General features: G+C 35.4%; 1 protein-coding gene and 1 long non-coding RNA gene across 9 annotated transcripts; both read right to left on the reverse strand.

Annotated features, from left to right (window-relative positions):
• Window positions 1-21: 21 nt before the first annotated feature.
• On the reverse strand, window positions 22-11,925 carry LOC127865247 (sodium/calcium exchanger regulatory protein 1-like). Its single transcript, XM_052405287.1, has 4 exons — window positions 11,547-11,925; window positions 8,522-8,694; window positions 5,330-5,452; window positions 22-394 (listed from the first exon to the last, which is right to left on the reverse strand). The coding sequence occupies exons 1-4, from the start codon at window positions 11,632-11,634 to the stop codon at window positions 332-334; spliced, it is 447 nt and encodes a 148-aa protein (XP_052261247.1). The 5' UTR covers window positions 11,635-11,925; the 3' UTR covers window positions 22-331.
• Window positions 11,926-12,160: 235 nt separating this feature from the next.
• Window positions 12,161-22,304, reverse strand: LOC127865254 (uncharacterized). Of its 8 annotated transcripts, XR_008042536.1 has the most exons (8): window positions 22,062-22,304; window positions 21,227-21,288; window positions 19,362-19,543; window positions 18,646-18,707; window positions 16,768-16,949; window positions 16,052-16,113; window positions 13,949-14,010; window positions 12,161-12,255 (listed from the first exon to the last, which is right to left on the reverse strand). It is a non-coding gene; the product is annotated as an uncharacterized LOC127865254 (long non-coding RNA). The 8 variants fall into 8 exon arrangements; XR_008042538.1 differs by lacking the exon at window positions 13,949-14,010 and having other exon boundaries at window positions 16,888-16,949; window positions 19,482-19,543; XR_008042533.1 differs by lacking the exon at window positions 16,052-16,113 and having other exon boundaries at window positions 16,888-16,949.
• Between the last annotated feature and the right edge of the window lie 305 nt (window positions 22,305-22,609).

The raw sequence follows: 22,609 nt of genomic DNA on the forward strand, positions 1-22,609 counted from the left end.
GAAAAGAAGAGCATCAACAACACCAATTAACGTGTTTATTTTTAAAATAAAATATGTTTTATACAATAATTAACATATAACATGGTTGGTAAACAGGGTAAAACGTCCCGTCAGAAGAAAAATGTAACCGTTCAATAAGATTTCTTAGCTACTGATACCACATGGGTTAAGCCCTTTTGTGTTCTGCAATTTACATGTATGTTATTAAACTCGACCTTCAAACATACTAAACACTGACATGTACAAAACAACATTATACGCCAACTAAGATGTTTAATCAAATAAATTGTTATACAACTAGAACACAAGTCTTCGACTAGGTTTTAATTGATTATGAGTCCTGTCTCTGGAAATATCGTTTACAGACGAGATTGTCGTTTGGCAACGTCACTTCCTACAACAAACAACGGAGCCTTTTGGTTGTACAAAATAGGACATGCATAACAACTGATATTACAAGGAATTATATAACAAAACATTTTCTGACATTCTTCGTATTATTTTCAATACTTGGAAATCTTGTCTTCAAACTTGAATTTGTTTAAAATATTAAGAAATAATAATGCCTCCATATACATTTGACCGCATAATATGTAAAGGTTTAATTGCTTGATCAAAAAAGTTTCTTCACTTTAAAGCATTCCATGTGATCATATTTAAACACGTTTAGGCCGACTTAATTCCAAGAAATTGTATCTGCTAATATAACACACTATTGTGCATTGTGTCACACCGGTCTTTACTGACCTGTGTGAATGCGCGCTAAGCATTGTGGGAAACGGACTTTTTTCCATCATGGCGTTGGTAAACATAATAAACACGGAAGTGAAAAATGGTAATTAATTATTATCAAAAACAGGCCCCATCAAACCGGGCCAGCTGTAATATATAGTTGGATGCAGTTTGTGCTTCAAAAGGAGCCACTTTTCATGTCAGTCTATTGTTTGTAAGAATCACTAAACACGTAATATAGACTAACTAAACATGTTGCAAGACTGTATCTTCGAAATAGTTAATAAATCTAAATCATAAATAAATATTTATAATTAAATACCTGCTGAAATTTGAGAACGTAAACGATTTAAAATAAACGCTGTGAACATTGCAAGGAATCTTACATGTAGGCCTAATGTGTGAGAGGATTAGTCAGGGATAAAATAAAATGGAGTTCGAAGGATCTAACATTTTGAGGAAGACGTCATGGTATCTTGGACATTTGGCACTTTCATATATTTATTTAGTAGATACTGAAAATGCTGAATGTGCTAATTGCAACATCAAAGACAAGCAGGTGAGATTTTTACAGCTTTTTTTTCTTGACATAATATTGTATGTTTTCCATTTAATTTATATGCCAGTGTTTTTTTTCACCATTTTGGACATGGTTTTCCGGTCATTTCCCCCACCCAAGACGTTTCCTCCCCAAGACGTTTCCCCGCAAAGACAATTCCTCCCCAGACGTTTCCCCCCCATTTTAGTTTTAGTGCAGATGTTCCCCCCCCCCCCCCCAATAAATTTATAATTGTTTGGTTGAAGTACAATCTTTGTTTATTATCAAAATTATTATTTTGTTTATGAAGTCTTTAATTAACTTTTAATATCTATGAAGCAGCTTGTATGGTTTTTTGGTTTTAGAATTGTTTTTTGGAGGGTTTAACTGTGTAGTGATTGCATGTAAATCATTAGTAAGTGCATGTTGGTGTACTAGTGGAATACATGGAATATCCTCAAAATCTTACTGAGTATCTTATACATGTTGCTCAACACAAATGCAACCAAGAATAATGTGTAATCAAGACCCGTTTTGAATACACAATTAACACCTTATTTCAGTTTGAGTGAACCTGGGCAGGGTTGTGCAAATGCAGTGTTTGTTGTTTTTTATCCAATTAAATATGGTCAATTGGTAAAATGAAAATGGTAAAATCAAATTAAAATTAATTTCGACACTGTTTTCCTTGTAACAGATAAATAAATATTTACTTTGTAACTGTCAACATTATTTTCATGCATTCATATGTTTATTATCAAATTATTGGATGTCACTGATATTTTATTTTTTACTAATAACTCATTTAGACTAAATAAAACAGAATTGAACTTTCCGTGCACATTATTTCATTATTAATAATATAATTTATTAGCAAATGTAATAAAAACTTATTGATATAAGAAACACAATTACCCGTTTTTATTAAATGAATTTGTGGAATTTAAGTAAAAATTAATAACTTTATGAATTAAAAAAAAGGTAAATTTAAAGCAATTTATTAATAATAATTAAAACAGTGATAAACTACATAAAAATGTTTTTGTATGATAATGTACTAATCTCATCTTATGAATGACTATCCCCCTTCAAAGATGTCACCTAATCTCATCAATGATGATTAATGGGCCTGTATATTGCACCATAAGTACCCCTTTATACAATAGCTGTTATCTTGTTATATACACTTGCTAATCCAATTAACGCTTGTATATTGCACCATAAGTGCCTGATATATTGTTCAATGGTAGGTGTGTGTTGTTACTTAATATTAGTGAAAACATAACTTTTCTATTATTTGCCTGGTTCTGAAAATATTTTCATCGTTGAGTTTCCTTTAATTTTTAAAGAATATTTTTGAGAGGTAACACCTGAGTACTACAAATCAATGTAAAATGTTCATACTAGCTGTATTGGGACATTATAATTTAAATGTTACAAAACAATTTTATTTACTTGTCTCAAAATAAATATCCCAATATGATATTTATTTAGTCAAAATAATTTTTGTTTTAGTTAAAACTTGGATATAGTTATTATTCTTCATTAAAAATCACAACTATTCCACTTTAAATGACCATCAAAGCTGTGTTTTTACTCAATTTTTCAAGGATCTCAATAAATGAAAGAAAAAATTCAGGTACTTATAAAAACAATTCTAATTAGATCTATTTAATTGGTAAAATTTGTTTGAGGCTTCCCTAAAAACAACCATAATAAATCATTTCACTGATCTATTGATATATCTATTTAATAGGCAGAATGACAAACAGAACTAGTGTGGTTTCTAGGGTCATAAATCTGGTCCCTAAGCCTTAATTGGTAATAATATCATTATGCATGCAGTGTTATGTCTCTGAAAGTGACAATGAAGCAAATCTGCCCTTAGGCTATTTCATTTCACTCACACAAAAAGAGATAACTTGCTATTAATTTAATAGTTACTTCTAACTTGTCTCCTTTCTGTATTAAGAGGGTTTTCATATTTTAAAGTTAAATTGGTCTTCAAAAGAATAAGCAATCAAAGTTCTTGATTTTGCCAACAAATAATGTTTACCAATTGTGGGTCTACTCTACTTTCTTTTAATAATTATTTCTAATTATGTTTTTTTTTAATTTTTATATCAATGGAAAATGAAATATTTTTTCACTATTTTGTTTAAAAAGTACTTAAAGAAATCCAGGCAAGAATACATGACAAGTAAGGGTTGTGTCAAGAAGGTGCCATTTAAGGCCCTATTATCAGTTTTGGATGCCCTAACCTGTATAGGTGAGAAGACTGTGAGAAGACTGGGGACGTGGGGCATGAGGAACAACTAATACACAGTAATTGACAGGTTCGTGTTGAATCAAGCACAGAATTTTCTGAGCATTCATGATTCATTAGAATTGAAAAAAAAAACAATCAACCAGAAAAATCCAGTTGACCAACTTTGACTTATTTGCATGAACAGGTATAAAATAGTGGGTATTAATAGCTTAAGACATTATTGGCAACATGTCTGTTTAATTTATATTATCAATATTGTTAATTAAGCATGGAATATTAATCAAAATTGGGGGTAAAGTTCAATCGACCAGTATTGACCAGTAATGACAAATTTGGGAGTATTGACCGGGGCGGTTTTAACCAGTAAAAACCGCCGGTTAAAACCGGGGGCGGTCGATTGGTGCCAACCCTGGGTGTACTAAAGGAATACTAGAGGAATACATGGGATATTCTCAAAATCTTACACATGTTGTTTTTAATATAGTTAAATAGGATCAATTGATGAATTAATTCAGTTTGTGTAAACTTGGGCTGGGTTGTGGAACTATAGTTATTTGTTGTTATACAATTAAATAGGGTACTATGTAACTGTCAAAAAAACATATGCATTCACACGCATATAATCCAATTATTGGATGTCACTGATAATTTCAATTTTACTAGTAGGTAATTAAGACTAATTAAAACAGAATGGGACTTTCCTCGCAAAGTATTTCATTATTAATAATATAATACTATAATTAGCTAATGTACTCAAAACATATTGATATTTTAATAATTTAACTCAATGATATTAATAATATTAAAATTTTCCCCAAAAAACTAGGGCAGGAAGATAGGAAGGATTTTTTTTGGAAAATCAACAGTGTTGTCAGTGTAAAATATTTGCAAAGCTTCTTCTGAGTTTGAACTTCAGTTTTGCATTTTGTGACCTGCAACATATTCTATGCTACTTTATTTCACTATGGTAAGTCATTAAAGTGTTATTTATTTTTCAACTATAGAATGTGCTAATCTCATATAATGAATTACTACCCCATTTAAAAATGACACCTAATCTAAATTCATTAATACAATAGTTATAATTGTTTTATTGTAATTTGTAACATACTATTCCACTAAAAATGACCATCATAAGTTTTCAATGATTTCAATTATTTAAAGAAATAAATTTATCAGGCACTTATAAAAAATTATATAATAAGGGTGTCAAAATTTAACAAACTGAACAAGTCAATTTGAACTTCTCTTGCAATGCAAATGGAGCCACTTGAAATATCAAATTGTTCCCATACTAGTCGGCAATATAACTATGACATTGTGTCTTTTCAAAACATGCATCAGACACACCTTCTGAAACTTTTTAAGCGGTTTTGAAAACGCTATTTCATTGCAAACTTTCGTCAATAAAGGATACATGTTGTTATACAACCGAAAGTGAAAGTTCTGTTTTTAAAAAAATGAATAAAGAGCGAAATAGTTGAAAACTAACGAAAATTATAATTGATACTAACATAAGACCGTAAGACTGAACAAAATAATACTTAACTTTTAAATCATAACATGAATGTTTACTTATAAAGCAAATTCTTCATTCATCCGCGGACTTCTTTGTGTCGTAGTCATAAATGCCTCCAAATGGAGGTGCGTGATGCGTCTAAGTATAGAGGTGACAATAACGTAGTGACGTCACCATCTATGTATAGAATGACTATTGTGTGGCATTTTATATATATTTTTTATCATTCTTTCAACATACTTCGTTTTATTGCGCAATAATAAGGTCATACCATTAGCAATTGACCATCTGGTAATATGTATCGCTCCACTACTGAATGTTTTGCATTGGAACCTTCCGCCGGAAATGATTCGGTGCGCATCTTCTTGAGGGTTGAATCCCACGTTACCTTGACCTGAAAAGGGCCATTTTAAAAGTATGTGTGCTTTGAAATGTAAAAGGCACTCATCCAACAAATACCACATTATAATTTGAATAGGTTGAATAATTATACTGGTAAGGTGTATATAACGATAAGGTTTTGGGAACCGGGCAGCGAAGTGTACTCCAAGATTCATAACATATATTAAACAAGAGCACCGCCTTGCGGGTGCAGACCGCTCATCTATTTTTCTTTTAAAAGGTGTAGGGACCTATCTCAATTTCAATCACAAAGGAGAGAGGGATGGAGTGGAGAGGGGTGTATAGTGTGGGGTAGTGGGGGGTAGTGGGGGGATTCTTGGGTGGGATGGTTGGACGGTATTTCAAAAATAAAATAATAAAAATAAATATTTGTGTTTTTTAACCATGTTTGAAAAAAACAAGAGATGTGTTTGTCAGAAACACAATGCCCCCTATTGCGCTGCTTTGATTTTTTTTTTACCTTTGACCTTGAAGAATGACCTTGTTCTTGAACTTCCACCACTCAAAATGTGCAGCTTTATGAGAAGGCCGCTTTGAAATATTATTTGTTTGACCTTTGACCTTGAAGGATGACCTTGACCTTGAAGGATGACCTTGACCTTGAATTTCCACCACTCAAAATGTGCATCTTCATGATAACGCCGCTTTGAATAAAAAAAAATTGACCTTTGACCTTGAAGGATGACCTTGACCTTGAAGAATGACCTTGAGCTTAAACTTCCACCACTCAAAATGTGCAGCTTCATGAGAACGCCGCTTTGAATTTTTTTATCTATTTTTTGACCTTGAAGGATGACCTTGACCTGGAACTTTCACCACTCAAAATGTGCAGCTTCATGAGAACGCCGCTTTGATTTTTTTTTTTTTTTTTGACCTTGAAGGATGACCTTGACCTTGAACTTCCACCACTCAAAATGTGCAGCTTCATGATAACGCCGCTTTGAATTTTTTTATTTTGTTTGACCTTGAAGGATGACCTTGACCTTGAAGGATGACCTTGACCTTGAATCTACACCACTCAAAATGAGCAGCTTCATGATAACGCTGCTTTGAATATATTTTTTGACCTTTGACCTTGAAGGATGACCTTGACCTTGAAGAATGACCTTGACCTTGAACTTCCACCACTCAAAATGTGCAGCTTCATGATAATGCCGCTTTGAAATTGTTTATTTGTTTTTTGACCTTTGACCTTGAAGGGTGACCTTGAAGGATGACCTTGAACTTCCACCACTCAAAATGTGCAGCTTCATGAGAACGCCGCTCTGAATTTATTTATTTTTTACCTTGAAGGATGACCTTGACCTTGAACTTCCACCACTCAAAATGTGCAGCTTCATGAGATACACATGCATGCCAAATATCAAGTTGCTATCTTCAATATTAAAAAAGTTATGGCCAATGTTAAAGTTTTCGGACGGACAGACACCATATATTTGACATTTGACCTTGAAGGATGACCTTGACCTTTCACCACTCAAAATGTGCAGCTCCGTGAGATATACATGCATGCCAAATATAAAGTTGCTATCTTTAAAAGTGAAAAAGTTATGGTCAATGTTAAAGTTTTTTTCGGATGGACAGATAGACTGACTGACATAGTGACGGACAGTTCAACTGCTATATGCCACCCTACCGGGGGCATAAAAATTATTTTTTTGGGGTAGGGGGTGGGGGGGTATAGTGTGAGGGTGTGGTGGTCATTTATTAGATGATCTGTAATTAAAAGAAAAAATAATGGGGGAGGATTGAGGGGGAATTCGGGGGGGGAGGGGATTCGGGGTGGGGGCGTGGGAGATGGTTTGGACGGAGTCAATTGTGGTATGTCAGGTAAGAGTTGTTTTGTCAAAGTATCAATCGAAACTAATCATAAATAAAGAAGTAATGGCAATTTTAGCAAAATTTAATAATTTGACCTTGAGAGTCAAGGTCATTCAAAGGTCAAGGTAAAATTCAACTTGCCAGGTACAGTACCCTCATGATAGCATGAAAGTATTTAAAGTTTAAAAGCAATAGCCTTTATACTTTAGAAGTAAAGTGGATCTAAACATAAAATGTAACCATATATTCAAAGTTACTAAGTCAAAAAAGGGCCATAATTCCGTAAAAATGACAACCAGAGTTATGCAACTTGTCCTTTACTGTCCCCTTATGATAGTTTGCGAGTGTTCCAAGTATGAAAGCAATATCTATGATACTTTAAGGGTAAAGTGGACCAAAACACAAAACTTAACCAAATTTTCAAGTATAAAGGGCCCATAATTCCGTCAAAATTCCAGTCAGAGTTACATAACTTTTCCTGCACAGTCCCCTTATGATAGTTAGTAAGTGTTGCAAGTATGAAAGCAATAGCTTTGATACTTTAGGAAAAAAGTGGACCTAAACACATAACTTAACCAAATTTTCTAAGTATAAAAAGGGCACATAATTCTGTCAAAACGGTAGTTATGGTTTATGGTTTAATTAAATGTTTGTATAGATCGTGTGTAAAATAGTTATTGTTTTGTCTCATTAACTCAGTGTCAATATAGCTGCTCCGTTTTTCAGCTCTTTAGTATCATGACTTTGTGCATTTGAGCAAGTATATCCGCCTAAATTGACACTTAGACTGACACCGCTTTTCTTCAAATACTGAGTGATGTTGCTCAATATGGTATAGCTCAAAACTATTCCTGGGAATTGACACTTGGTACGATAAAACAAGAATAAGAATATGTTGACCTACATATTTCATTCACAGTTTCAATTGTTTTTCAGGTTTAAGTTTATAGTTCAAACCTATTTATTTTAGATCGATTGCATCGAAAGACGCATGCCTATTGAAACGCTATAGAGTTCATTTCCTGGGCCTACCAGTACTGTTGCCTTTGTGGAAGGCCTAAGGAACGCTCCCACAGTGGGAATCGAACCCGTGACCTTCCGGTCGCTAGGCGGACACCTTTGTCATTACACCATGGCGACATTTTTTCAGAGATTTAAATAAGTTCATGGCACAAAATAAGATCAGTAATACGTTTTGAATAATATTAACAGGCCTGAACATGCCCACATGTTGACCTACCCGTATTTTATTATCGAATGGATCCACTTCGTCAACCTCGTTGTCAATGGTGATGGTCGTGTCCATGTTTTTAGCACTCTTAGTGATGATCCTGACTTGATTATCGTTGATCTTGATCATCTCCATCGTAGTGTTGAACGAAAGGGCGAGCTTCCGTTTGATGTAACCGACACCTTGAAGATAAATAGTTATCCTAATTAAATAGCATGGCATGATGTCGTGGAAACATAGGGCTGAACGCATAGGCTGATCAAGAACTTACCTTTGCGCCTTCAATGAAATTATTGCTAGCAGAGACTTTCTTAAAATTGACAGTGCTATAGTAGCGGAAAGTGTCCCTCCTGTTTAACCTGTGTAGTCCGCATATGGGGATACATGACGACAATAAAGTGAACCCATGTACAAAAAGATGATTAAGCCTGGTAAACTATTGTCACGTAAAGGATTACTTACAACCGTCAGGGGAAACTACTCTTATGCAGACTCAATATCTTATGAACTAGATGGTCGATCTAGATTAATAATTAATTTTAAGCATGCGCGGTTATCAATCTTCAAGATTTAAATGCAGATGTCCTAGTGCTCTTGATTAAATACACAAATGCAGATGATAAGGTTTCGACTACTAGTTCCATAGAACTGCCATGACAATTAAAATGTCTTCTATGAATAGTGGTAAATGAATGGTTTCATCACAAATTTATTTACCACTCCTTTAATGCATCGGAAAATAGGTGGTACATTTTCATGGATCGGCGTCGCATCAAAGGCACCGCAACCGATAATAGTTGCACATGCGATTCTAACTGATTCGGAAATGAATATAAACAAGTAATCAAACAAATCAATGATGATTACACGAACTCCATGCGAACTTACATAACTCGTGCATGCGTTTGTTTTTAAGTTGTTCGTCGTTGAGGTACACGGCTTTAATAATACCATTGAAGGGTCTGTTTTTAAACGTGTTTCTTGTAGCATCATACCTTAGAGACCGTTATTTTAATTCTAAAATGCAGTTAACTGTAGGAAACCACACTCAACCAACTTATTCCTCACCGGTCCCAAGCTTCCCGCCAACCCTCCGATCTGTCAAGGCTATAGGGCATACACACGTAATCTCGAAGTTGGTATATTATTAGTTACACCGTTAGTAACTGATGGTGTATGGGATATACACCCTCAGTAATTTCATACCATACGGGAGCGAAGCTTGAGTATGGTATTAAATTGCTGAGGGTGTATATCCCATACACCGTCAGTTACTAACGGTGTAACGATTATATCTCAACCGACTACTCGATTACTCGGGTAGTATGGAAATTACTCGGGGTGTATGGAAAATACTCCATGGGCATGTGACCGCTCTAAGCCAATAGGATTAGGTCATTTTTGTAGGAGGTGAGATATAAATAATTACGCATGTTTCAACTGCTTACACATTGGAATATTAAACCACGGTCATTACACTTGTTTCTACAAAATCGACGCCTAAAGCTAATACAGTCCGATAATTGCGTGGTTGAGATACTGGTTCAACGAGCATGCAAGTGTATTGAGCGTACTGTTTCGTTGAAGTTATTTACTTTCCAATCTTTACACGGGCAAACAAAATAATCGATCCATCGAACTAAATATAGCTTACATTCTGAAAACATTGATTTTGCATATAGGAGTGTTAGTGCAACTCAAAACCAAAGAGTAAATTAAAGTAATGGACAATAAAAGTATATGCAATACACTGTTGTCTAAAAGTACTGATAACTGAAACCCTATTATACACATCTGATTTTACGTTCCATACTTATACACTAGACGCTGTAAACACAGTTTGCAATTCTTAAAGTGCACGTACAATATTTAAAGGGACTTGTTACCAGTTTGGACAAATGACGATTAAAAAAGTTGCCAGATTCAAATCAGAATCTATACATTTAGTTTAAACAAGCGAATTTACACTCCAGACACTATGCAAGACTGTTAGATAATCATCACTCGCAATCGAATAATAATAAACAGTCATAAAGAGTTTTAAAGGGATCTTTTCACGCTTTGTTAAATTGACAAAATTGAAAAAAGTTGTTTCAGATTCGCACATTTTCGTTTTAGTTATGATATTTGTGAGGAAACAGTAATACTGAACATTTACCATGGTCTAATATAGCCATTATATGCATCTTTTGACGATTTTAAAACCTAAAAATTATAAAGCGTTGCAACGCGAAACGATTGAATAATTTGGAGAGTTCTGTTTTTGTCGTTAAATTTTGTGAAACTACGAAGATTGCTTATATAAGGTATAAAATACTTTAAGTATGTGTACTCGGCGGAATAGCTCAGTAGGCTAATGCGTTTTTACTTCAGGACTCTGGCAGGACTCCAGGGGTCACTGGTTCGAAACCTGCTCCGGGCAATGTTCTTTTCCTTTTTTAAATTTTATTCTTGATTTTTTACTGAAGCTTTTACGATCCAATGTTTACATTTATCAATATAAAGCATTTAATGAATAAGTTAAAAAATGCCAAAATCTGTGAAAAGGCCCCTTTAAAAAAGCATGTGGAGGGCAGTGGTAGCGCACTATCTTTTGATTCCAGAGGTTCCTAGATGGAATCCCGTGGATGGCAATATTTTTTATGTTACCTTTATATTGTTATTGGAAATGATTTAGACTATTAAAAAATATTATAGATTTGTACGTAAAACATTTAATGAGGTATTTAAAAAATAGGGAATATGTGAACCAGTTCCTTTCATATCAGACTTTATGTGCTCGCGGTAAAAGGCGCTATTATTGATCGCGTTTTTACCCGGCCATTGATATAAGTCAATAATCCGACGATACATGTACACTTTAAATGACAACTTGAAGTAACAATAAACCTGCTGAACACGGTGTATCTTTTTTATCATACCTAGTCCACACTTTGTAATATCTGAATATTTCGTACCGCAGCAAGGATTGGTAATAACGTTTGAACGCACATGTTCGTGCGGTAATGAAATATAAGGACGTATCGATACTTACCCATCGCTGCTAAGTATTCGTCAAACCCTTCGTTTTTCACCAGCAACCATTTCCCCGCCAAACTCTCATCAAATCCTTCTAACGACATGTTCTTTATATCCAGGAAAACGTACACGACATCCGCAGCCTACTGCAACACCAAACACGAACAATCAGATGAGATAGCCGTTCGATAAATTATTCAGTGAACTTGAACTTCGGTTGAAATAGGGGTAAGTCTAGCCACGAGAAAAGAGAGTCTGATTTTGCGACACAATTATCAGTTCTACTTAAACAGTTTATCACTTGTTATCATATCCTCATACGTTAAATTGAACGTCATATAACCATGGTTGTAAACATGCTTTCATGTACAGTTCAGAGTACATTGACGCGATATAACTAACAATCGTGATATATCGACTATCTCCGGAATCCTCCAGGTCACAACATACCAAAAGATTTCCTGCACAAATTCAATGTAAAAGCAATAACTTTAACAAAAAATAAAGTCAAACTTTTGCGCGTAGACACCCCCATAACCATACCTTTTCTTAAAGAGCATTCCAAGCCGCAATGATTTAAACAATAAAAAACATAGGTCATCCAATATGTAAGAAAGAACTCAATGCGAATCAGCGGTCACTGTTTTATGGCCATCTTTTTACCGGCATCTCTCCAGTTGATGATGGTTTCCCGCCAACTGTCAAAGTCTTATGTAGTCTCCAACCTAAAAGCAAAACAGGGAATTTGTAGTATACAACAATGTTTTCCCTACCACATGAACACAGAAATATTCAAAAATAAAGTCATGGCAAGTGCCCGTACAGAGAATTGTGTCTTCAAATAAATGAAGATTTTGTTTTTAGAGGGTATAGCATTGAACACCAAAAGTATTTAGTGTATTGTAACCTATAAGAGAAATTTATTTTGACTGAAATATGTTTTTCTTTCATTTTATTATCTTCCCATCCATATTGCACCAATATATTAAGTTTGGCTGGATTAGCTGTCCATTTGGCCATTCTGTATCATATTTTCACAAGCGGGTGTTTTCAGTCCGAAGAAGGCGATATTAGGCCTGTTAAAGCTTAACTGCCCCTTTAAGATTTAAAGCTGTTGTGTTCAATATCTGCAATAAAATACCAAAACAAACCAAATAGACATGCAAGTGGGGCTTGTGTGTGGTGGGGAAAGAATGAATTTGTTAGATATTTTCACTCTAAGCAATTTTGATCATGTCTTTTTTGTGTGTTTTTTTTTAATCATCCCAAAAATGCCAATTTCAAAGCAAAAAACAATCCAATTTCATCCAAGACAATAAACTAATTAGTCAAAATGAGAGATCAAAGATACTTTGAAGAGTAGAAATCAATAAGCTTCCAATAACTTGTTATTTCACACCAATAAAAGTGTAAAATCTTGAAAGCGCCTTGTCGAACGGTGCCCATTTATTTACCAGCCGCCAATGAAATATTCTAGCATATAATGTCATGGGTGCCTTTCAACTGCAGCAGATGGTCAATATGCATTGCCAGCTCTCATTTAGAGGTTCAAGACAATACAAATTTTCATATTTTGGACACAAAATAAGTACTTTAGGCTATTTTTATGGTGGCAATCTGGTCCAAATGGAAGTTTGAAACCAAGCAAAAGAATACAATGCTCATTTGTGGGGGGGGGGGGGGGGGTAAGGTGTAAAGCTGGAAGGAAAAGTTAAATTGAACAAAATACACATATGTAGGCAAGCATTATAAGCTTAGCAATGATGTTCCATGTAGTAACAGGGGTAGAAAGGCAGTTCAGATCAAGGCAGTGTCCTGAAAGGGGTTTCTAGTACTTCTTTTGGGGACACAGCTTCCTGCAGAATTCTCAACACAACAAATATCAATGATTCATGTCACCTTTCTATGCAAAGAAAAACGAATAAGGACAATACTGTCATTAAATCACTGAATGAGAGAAGCATGTACCAAATAAAAAACAAAACAAGTTGCTGAAAGTGCCAAATTTTGTCAAGAAGATCCCTCTAAGGTAAATGATGAAGGGGACACTTGCTATAACAATCCTATGTTTAAGTAAGGCGCGACACCCTTTTAAGCCGGAACCATGAATATAAGCATTTTGTGAGAAAACAATACCAAAAACAAGCTAATTGTAGGGTTACAAGCAGCAAATCAACTCAGCTGTACTGCATACATGCTCAGGAACAAGGATAAACCTGTTAAGAGCCAACTTCAGCTGCCAACAAAGCACGAGCTTTACATGCCAGGACGCGGAACTATCAATACAAACTGCGAGGAGAATTACATGACGGCAAGGGTGTGAGTGACCACAAACCTGATTATGACAGTCTTTCACACCTAAAGCATCATACATATGCTTATTTGCTTGTGTACATGATAACAAAAGGATATTATTACCTGTTTTGCCATCAACAACCCTTATCCAGTGGCCCATGACTTAGTCGCAGACATTCCTCTACCTGAAAAAGTCAAAATACCCAATAGAAAAAGAAAAAAAAAATGAAACAAAAACATGCATTTATGTATTTAAGTGTACTTTTGTGAATAATATGAAGTGATAAAGCTTGCTAAATTCATGATTGTACTAAATATGAAGGCTGGCTCAGTTAAGCATCTGCTGCAATGTCCATACTGTAAAAATGCCTGCCATTCCATGTCGGTGAAATGGGGCTCTGTTTGAATGTTCATGCTTTTCGCAAAAGCTTTATTTGCGTTACTCGATCACGGAGTCCCTGGCGTTGAATTCTAACTTCATGTAACACATTAACATGACACAGTCAACCAATATGCGGTTGAATTTAAGTCGGAGAGCAATTTAGCCCTTATTCCACTATATAAGGGTGGTGGGTCAACTTGAAAAACAACTATTCCAGGTCAAATAATCTGAATTCATGCATTTCATGCACTTATTTTCTTCCCTTTGCTAAGAAATGACCAAAAATCTGCTTTCTCAGTCATATTTTGCACTTGCAGATGATATTTCATTTTTATCATAAGTTAGTTTAGAGAAATTTATTTTGACTGAAATATGTTTTTCTTTCATTTTATTATCTTCCCATCCATATTGCACCAATATATTAAGTTTGGCTGGATTAGCTGTCCATTTGGCCATTCTGTATCATATTTTCACAAGCGGGTGTTTTCAGTCCGAAGAAGGCGATATTAGGCCTGTTAAAGCTTAACTGCCCCTTTAAGATTTAAAGCTGTTGTGTTCAATATCTGCAATAAAATACCAAAACAAACCAAATAGACATGCAAGTGGGGCTTGTGTGTGGTGGGGAAAGAATGAATTTGTTAGATATTTTCACTCTAAGCAATTTTGATCATGTCTTTTTGTGTGTTTTTTTTTAATCATCCCAAAAATGCCAATTTCAAAGCAAAAACAATCCAATTTCATCCAAGACAATAAACTAATTAGTCAAAATGAGAGATCAAAGATACTTTGAAGAGTAGAAATCCATAAGCTTCCAATAACTTGTTATTTCACACCAATAAAAGTGTAAAATCTTGAAAGCGCCTTGTCGAACGGTGCCCATTTATTTACCAGCCGCCAATGAAATATTCTAGCATATAATGTCATGGGTGCCTTTCAACTGCAGCAGATGGTCAATATGCATTGCCAGCTCTCATTTAGAGGTTCAAGACAATACAAATTTTCATATTTTGGACACAAAATAAGTACTTTAGGCTATTTTTATGGTGGCAATCTGGTCCAAATGGAAGTTTGAAACCAAGCAAAAGAATACAATGCTCATTTGTGGGGGGGGGGGGGGGGGGGTAAAGCTGGAAGGAAAAGTTAAATTGAACAAATACACATATGTAGGCAAGCATTATAAGCTTAGCAATGATGTTCCATGTAGTAACAGGGGTAGAAAGGCAGTTCAGATCAAGGCAGTGTCCTGAAAGGGGTTTCTAGTACTTCTTTTGGGGACACAGCTTCCTGCAGAATTCTCAACACAACAAATATCAATGATTCATGTCACCTTTCTATGCAAAGAAAAACGAATAAGGACAATACTGTCATTAAATCACTGAATGAGAGAAGCATGTACCAAATAAAAAACAAAACAAGTTGCTGAAAGTGCCAAATTTTGTCAGAAGATCCCTCTAAGGTAAATGATGAAGGGGACACTTGCTATAACAATCCTATGTTTAAGTAAGGCGCGACACCCTTTTAAGCCGGAACCATGAATATAAGCATTTTGTGAGAAAACAATACCAAAAACAAGCTAATTGTAGGGTTACAAGCAGCAAATCAACTCAGCTGTACTGCATACATGCTCAGGAACAAGGATAACCTGTTAAGAGCCAACTTCAGCTGCCAACAAAGCACGAGCTTTACATGCCAGGACGCGGAACTATCAATACAAACTGCGAGGAGAATTACATGACGGCAAGGGTGTGAGTGACCACAAACCTGATTATGACAGTCTTTCACACCTAAAGCATCATACATATGCTTATTTGCTTGTGTACATGATAACAAAAGGATATTATTACCTGTTTTGCCATCAACAACCCTTATCCAGTGGCCCATGACTTAGTCGCAGACATTCCTCTACCTGAAAAAGTCAAAATACCCAATAGAAAAAGAAAAAAAAAATGAAACAAAAACATGCATTTATGTATTTTAAGTGTACTTTTGTGAATAATATGAAGTGATAAAGCTTGCTAAATTCATGATTGTACTAAATATGAAGGCTGGCTCAGTTAAGCATCTGCTGCAATGTCCATACTGTAAAAATGCCTGCCATTCCATGTCGGTGAAATGGGGCTCTGTTTGAATGTTCATGCTTTTCGCAAAAGCTTTATTTGCGTTACTCGATCACGGAGTCCCTGGCGTTGAATTCTAACTTCATGTAACACATTAACATGACACAGTCAACCAATATGCGGTTGAATTTAAGTCGGAGAGCAATTTAGCCCTTATTCCACTATATAAGGGTGGTGGGTCAACTTGAAAAACAACTATTCCAGGTCAAATAATCTGAATTCATGCATTTCATGCACTTATTTTCTTCCCTTTTGCTAAGAAATGACCAAAAATCTGCTTTCTCAGTCATATTTTGCACTTGCAGATGATATTTCATTTTTATCATAAGTTAGTTTAGGTCACAACATACCAAAAGATTTCCTGCACAAATTCAATGTAAAAGCAATAACTTTAACAAAAAATAAAGTCAAACTTTTGCGCGTAGACACCCCCATAACCATACCTTTTCTTAAAGAGCATTCCAAGCCGCAATGATTTAAACAATAAAAAACATAGGTCATCCAATATGTAAGAAAGAACTCAATGCGAATCAGCGGTCACTGTTTTATGGCCATCTTTTTACCGGCATCTCTCCAGTTGATGATGGTTTCCCGCCAACTGTCAAAGTCTTATGTAGTCTCCAACCTAAAAGCAAAACAGGGAATTTGTAGTATACAACAATGTTTTCCCTACCACATGAACACAGAAATATTCAAAAATAAAGTCATGGCAAGTGCCCGTACAGAGAATTGTGTCTTCAAATAAATGAAGATTTTGTTTTTAGAGGGTATAGCATTGAACACCAAAAGTATTTAGTGTATTGTAACCTATAAGAGAAATTTATTTTGACTGAAATATGTTTTTCTTTCATTTTATTATCTTCCCATCCATATTGCACCAATATATTAAGTTTGGCTGGATTAGCTGTCCATTTGGCCATTCTGTATCATATTTTCACAAGCGGGTGTTTTCAGTCCGAAGAAGGCGATATTAGGCCTGTTAAAGCTTAACTGCCCCTTTAAGATTTAAAGCTGTTGTGTTCAATATCTGCAATAAAATACCAAAACAAACCAAATAGACATGCAAGTGGGGCTTGTGTGTGGTGGGGAAAGAATGAATTTGTTAGATATTTTCACTCTAAGCAATTTTGATCATGTCTTTTTGTGTGTTTTTTTTTAATCATCCCAAAAATGCCAATTTCAAAGCAAAAAACAATCCAATTTCATCCAAGACAATAAACTAATTAGTCAAAATGAGAGATCAAAGATACTTTGAAGAGTAGAAATCCATAAGCTTCCAATAACTTGTTATTTCACACCAATAAAAGTGTAAAATCTTGAAAGCGCCTTGTCGAACGGTGCCCATTTATTTACCAGCCGCCAATGAAATATTCTAGCATATAATGTCATGGGTGCCTTTCAACTGCAGCAGATGGTCAATATGCATTGCCAGCTCTCATTTAGAGGTTCAAGACAATACAAATTTTCATATTTTGGACACAAAATAAGTACTTTAGGCTATTTTTATGGTGGCAATCTGGTCCAAATGGAAGTTTGAAACCAAGCAAAAGAATACAATGCTCATTTGTGGGGGGGGGGGGGGGGGGGGTGGGGGGGGTAAAGCTGGAAGGAAAAGTTAAATTGAACAAAATACACATATGTAGGCAAGCATTATAAGCTTAGCAATGATGTTCCATGTAGTAACAGGGGTAGAAAGGCAGTTCAGATCAAGGCAGTGTCCTGAAAGGGGTTTCTAGTACTTCTTTTGGGGACACAGCTTCCTGCAGAATTCTCAACACAACAAATATCAATGATTCATGTCACCTTCTATGCAAAGAAAAACGAATAAGGACAATACTGTCATTAAATCACTGAATGAGAGAAGCATGTACCAAATAAAAAACAAAACAAGTTGCTGAAAGTGCCAAATTTTGTCAAGAAGATCCCTCTAAGGTAAATGATGAAGGGGACACTTGCTATAACAATCCTATGTTTAAGTAAGGCGCGACACCCTTTTAAGCCGGAACCATGAATATAAGCATTTTGTGAGAAAACAATACCAAAAACAAGCTAATTGTAGGGTTACAAGCAGCAAATCAACTCAGCTGTACTGCATACATGCTCAGGAACAAGGATAAACCTGTTAAGAGCCAACTTCAGCTGCCAACAAAGCACGAGCTTTACATGCCAGGACGCGGAACTATCAATACAAACTGCGAGGAGAATTACATGACGGCAAGGGTGTGAGTGACCACAAACCTGATTATGACAGTCTTTCACACCTAAAGCATCATACATATGCTTATTTGCTTGTGTACATGATAACAAAAGGATATTATTACCTGTTTTGCCATCAACAACCCTTATCCAGTGGCCCATGACTTAGTCGCAGACATTCCTCTACCTGAAAAAGTCAAAATACCCAATAGAAAAAGAAAAAAAAAATGAAACAAAAACATGCATTTATGTATTTTAAGTGTACTTTTGTGAATAATATGAAGTGATAAAGCTTGCTAAATTCATGATTGTACTAAATATGAAGGCTGGCTCAGTTAAGCATCTGCTGCAATGTCCATACTGTAAAAATGCCTGCCATTCCATGTCGGTGAAATGGGGCTCTGTTTGAATGTTCATGCTTTTCGCAAAAGCTTTATTTGCGTTACTCGATCACGGAGTCCCTGGCGTTGAATTCTAACTTCATGTAACACATTAACATGACACAGTCAACCAATATGCGGTTGAATTTAAGTCGGAGAGCAATTTAGCCCTTATTCCACTATATAAGGGTGGTGGGTCAACTTGAAAAACAACTATTCCAGGTCAAATAATCTGAATTCATGCATTTCATGCACTTATTTTCTTCCCTTTTGCTAAGAAATGACCAAAAATCTGCTTTCTCAGTCATATTTTGCACTTGCAGATGATATTTCATTTTTATCATAAGTTAGTTTAGGTCACAACATACCAAAAGATTTCCTGCACAAATTCAATGTAAAAGCAATAACTTTAACAAAAAATAAAGTCAAACTTTTGCGCGTAGACACCCCCATAACCATACCTTTTCTTAAAGAGCATTCCAAGCCGCAATGATTTAAACAATAAAAAACATAGGTCATCCAATATGTAAGAAAGAACTCAATGCGAATCAGCGGTCACTGTTTTATGGCCATCTTTTTACCGGCATCTCTCCAGTTGATGATGGTTTCCCGCCAACTGTCAAAGTCTTATGTAGTCTCCAACCTAAAAGCAAAACAGGGAATTTGTAGTATACAACAATGTTTTCCCTACCACATGAACACAGAAATATTCAAAAATAAAGTCATGGCAAGTGCCCGTACAGAGAATTGTGTCTTCAAATAAATGAAGATTTTGTTTTTAGAGGGTATAGCATTGAACACCAAAAGTATTTAGTGTATTGTAACCTATAAGAGAAATTTATTTTGACTGAAATATGTTTTTCTTTCATTTTATTATCTTCCCATCCATATTGCACCAATATATTAAGTTTGGCTGGATTAGCTGTCCATTTGGCCATTCTGTATCATATTTTCACAAGCGGGTGTTTTCAGTCCGAAGAAGGCGATATTAGGCCTGTTAAAGCTTAACTGCCCCTTTAAGATTTAAAGCTGTTGTGTTCAATATCTGCAATAAAATACCAAAACAAACCAAATAGACATGCAAGTGGGGCTTGTGTGTGGTGGGGAAAGAATGAATTTGTTAGATATTTTCACTCTAAGCAATTTTGATCATGTCTTTTTTGTGTGTTTTTTTTTAATCATCCCAAAAATGCCAATTTCAAAGCAAAAACAATCCAATTTCATCCAAGACAATAAACTAATATGTCAAAATGAGAGATCAAAGATACTTTGAAGAGTAGAAATCCATAAGCTTCCAATAACTTGTTATTTCACACCAATAAAAGTGTAAAATCTTGAAAGCGCCTTGTCGAACGGTGCCCATTTATTTACCAGCCGCCAATGAAATATTCTAGCATATAATGTCATGGGTGCCTTTCAACTGCAGCAGATGGTCAATATGCATTGCCAGCTCTCATTTAGAGGTTCAAGACAATACAAATTTTCATATTTTGGACACAAAATAAGTACTTTAGGCTATTTTTATGGTGGCAATCTGGTCCAAATGGAAGTTTGAAACCAAGCAAAAGAATACAATGCTCATTTGTGGGGGGGGGGGGGGGGGTAAAGCTGGAAGGAAAAGTTAAATTGAACAAAATACACATATGTAGGCAAGCATTATAAGCTTAGCAATGATGTTCCATGTAGTAACAGGGGTAGAAAGGCAGTTCAGATCAAGGCAGTGTCCTGAAAGGGGTTTCTAGTACTTCTTTTGGGGACACAGCTTCCTGCAGAATTCTCAACACAACAAATATCAATGATTCATGTCACCTTTCTATGCAAAGAAAAACGAATAAGGACAATACTGTCATTAAATCACTGAATGAGAGAAGCATGTACCAAATAAAAACAAACAAGTTGCTGAAAGTGCCAAATTTTGTCAAGAAGATCCCTCTAAGGTAAATGATGAAGGGGACACTTGCTATAACAATCCTATGTTTAAGTAAGGCGCGACACCCTTTTAAGCCGGAACCATGAATATAAGCATTTTGTGAGAAAACAATACCAAAAACAAGCTAATTGTAGGGTTACAAGCAGCAAATCAACTCAGCTGTACTGCATACATGCTCAGGAACAAGGATAAACCTGTTAAGAGCCAACTTCAGCTGCCAACAAAGCACGAGCTTTACATGCCAGGACGCGGAACTATCAATACAAACTGCGAGGAGAATTACATGACGGCAAGGGTGTGAGTGACCACAAACCTGATTATGACAGTCTTTCACACCTAAAGCATCATACATATGCTTATTTGCTTGTGTACATGATAACAAAAGGATATTATTACCTGTTTTGCCATCAACAACCCTTATCCAGTGGCCCATGACTTAGTCGCAGACATTCCTCTACCTGAAAAAGTCAAAATACCCAATAGAAAAAGAAAAAAAAAATGAAACAAAAACATGCATTTATGTATTTTAAGTGTACTTTTGTGAATAATATGAAGTGATAAAGCTTGCTAAATTCATGATTGTACTAAATATGAAGGCTGGCTCAGTTAAGCATCTGCTGCAATGTCCATACTGTAAAAATGCCTGCCATTCCATGTCGGTGAAATGGGGCTCTGTTTGAATGTTCATGCTTTTCGCAAAAGCTTTATTTGCGTTACTCGATCACGGAGTCCCTGGCGTTGAATTCTAACTTCATGTAACACATTAACATGACACAGTCAACCAATATGCGGTTGAATTTAAGTCGGAGAGCAATTTAGCCCTTATTCCACTATATAAGGGTGGTGGGTCAACTTGAAAAACAACTATTCCAGGTCAAATAATCTGAATTCATGCATTTCATGCACTTATTTTCTTCCCTTTTGCTAAGAAATGACCAAAAATCTGCTTTCTCAGTCATATTTTGCACTTGCAGATGATATTTCATTTTTATCATAAGTTAGTTTAGGTCACAACATACCAAAAGATTTCCTGCACAATTCAATGTAAAAGCAATAACTTTAACAAAAAATAAAGTCAACTTTTGCGCGTAGACACCCCCATAACCATACCTTTTCTTAAAGAGCATTCCAAGCCGCAATGATTTAAACAATAAAAAACATAGGTCATCCAATATGTAAGAAAGAACTCAATGCGAATCAGCGGTCACTGTTTTATGGCCATCTTTTTTACCGGCATCTCTCCAGTTGATGATGGTTTCCCGCCAACTGTCAAAGTCTTATGTAGTCTCCAACCTAAAAGCAAAACAGGGAATTTGTAGTATACAACAATGTTTTCCCTACCACATGAACACAGAAATATTCAAAAATAAAGTCATGGCAAGTGCCCGTACAGAGAATTGTGTCTTCAAATAAATGAAGATTTTGTTTTTAGAGGGTATAGCATTGAACACCAAAAGTATTTAGTGTATTGTAACCTATAAGAGAAATTTATTTTGACTGAAATATGTTTTTCTTTCATTTTATTATCTTCCCATCCATATTGCACAATATATTAAGTTGGCTGGATTAGCTGTCCATTTGGCCATTCTGTATCATATTTTCACAAGCGGGTGTTTTCAGTCCGAAGAAGGCGATATTAGGCCTGTTAAAGCTTAACTGCCCCTTTAAGATTTAAAGCTGTTGTGTTCAATATCTGCAATAAAATACCAAAACAAACCAAATAGACATGCAAGTGGGGCCTTGGTTGTGGTGGGGAAAGAATGAATTGTTAGATATTTT

The sequence above is a fragment of the Dreissena polymorpha genome, chromosome 1, assembly GCF_020536995.1.
Source record: "Dreissena polymorpha isolate Duluth1 chromosome 1, UMN_Dpol_1.0, whole genome shotgun sequence".
NCBI lineage: Eukaryota > Metazoa > Mollusca > Bivalvia > Myida > Dreissenidae > Dreissena > Dreissena polymorpha.

Coding starts and splice junctions, on each gene's coding strand:
- LOC127865247 (XM_052405287.1), bottom strand. CDS start 11,634: ATGTCGTTAGAAGGATTTGATGAGAGTTTGGCGGGGAAATGGTTGCTG. Junction 5,453..8,521: donor CATTCGATAATAAAATACGG/GTAGGTCAACAT, acceptor GGCCCTTTTCAG/GTCAAGGTAACGTGGGATTC. Junction 395..5,329: donor CAGATGGTCAATTGCTAATG/GTATGACCTTAT, acceptor TGTTTGTTGTAG/GAAGTGACGTTGCCAAACGA.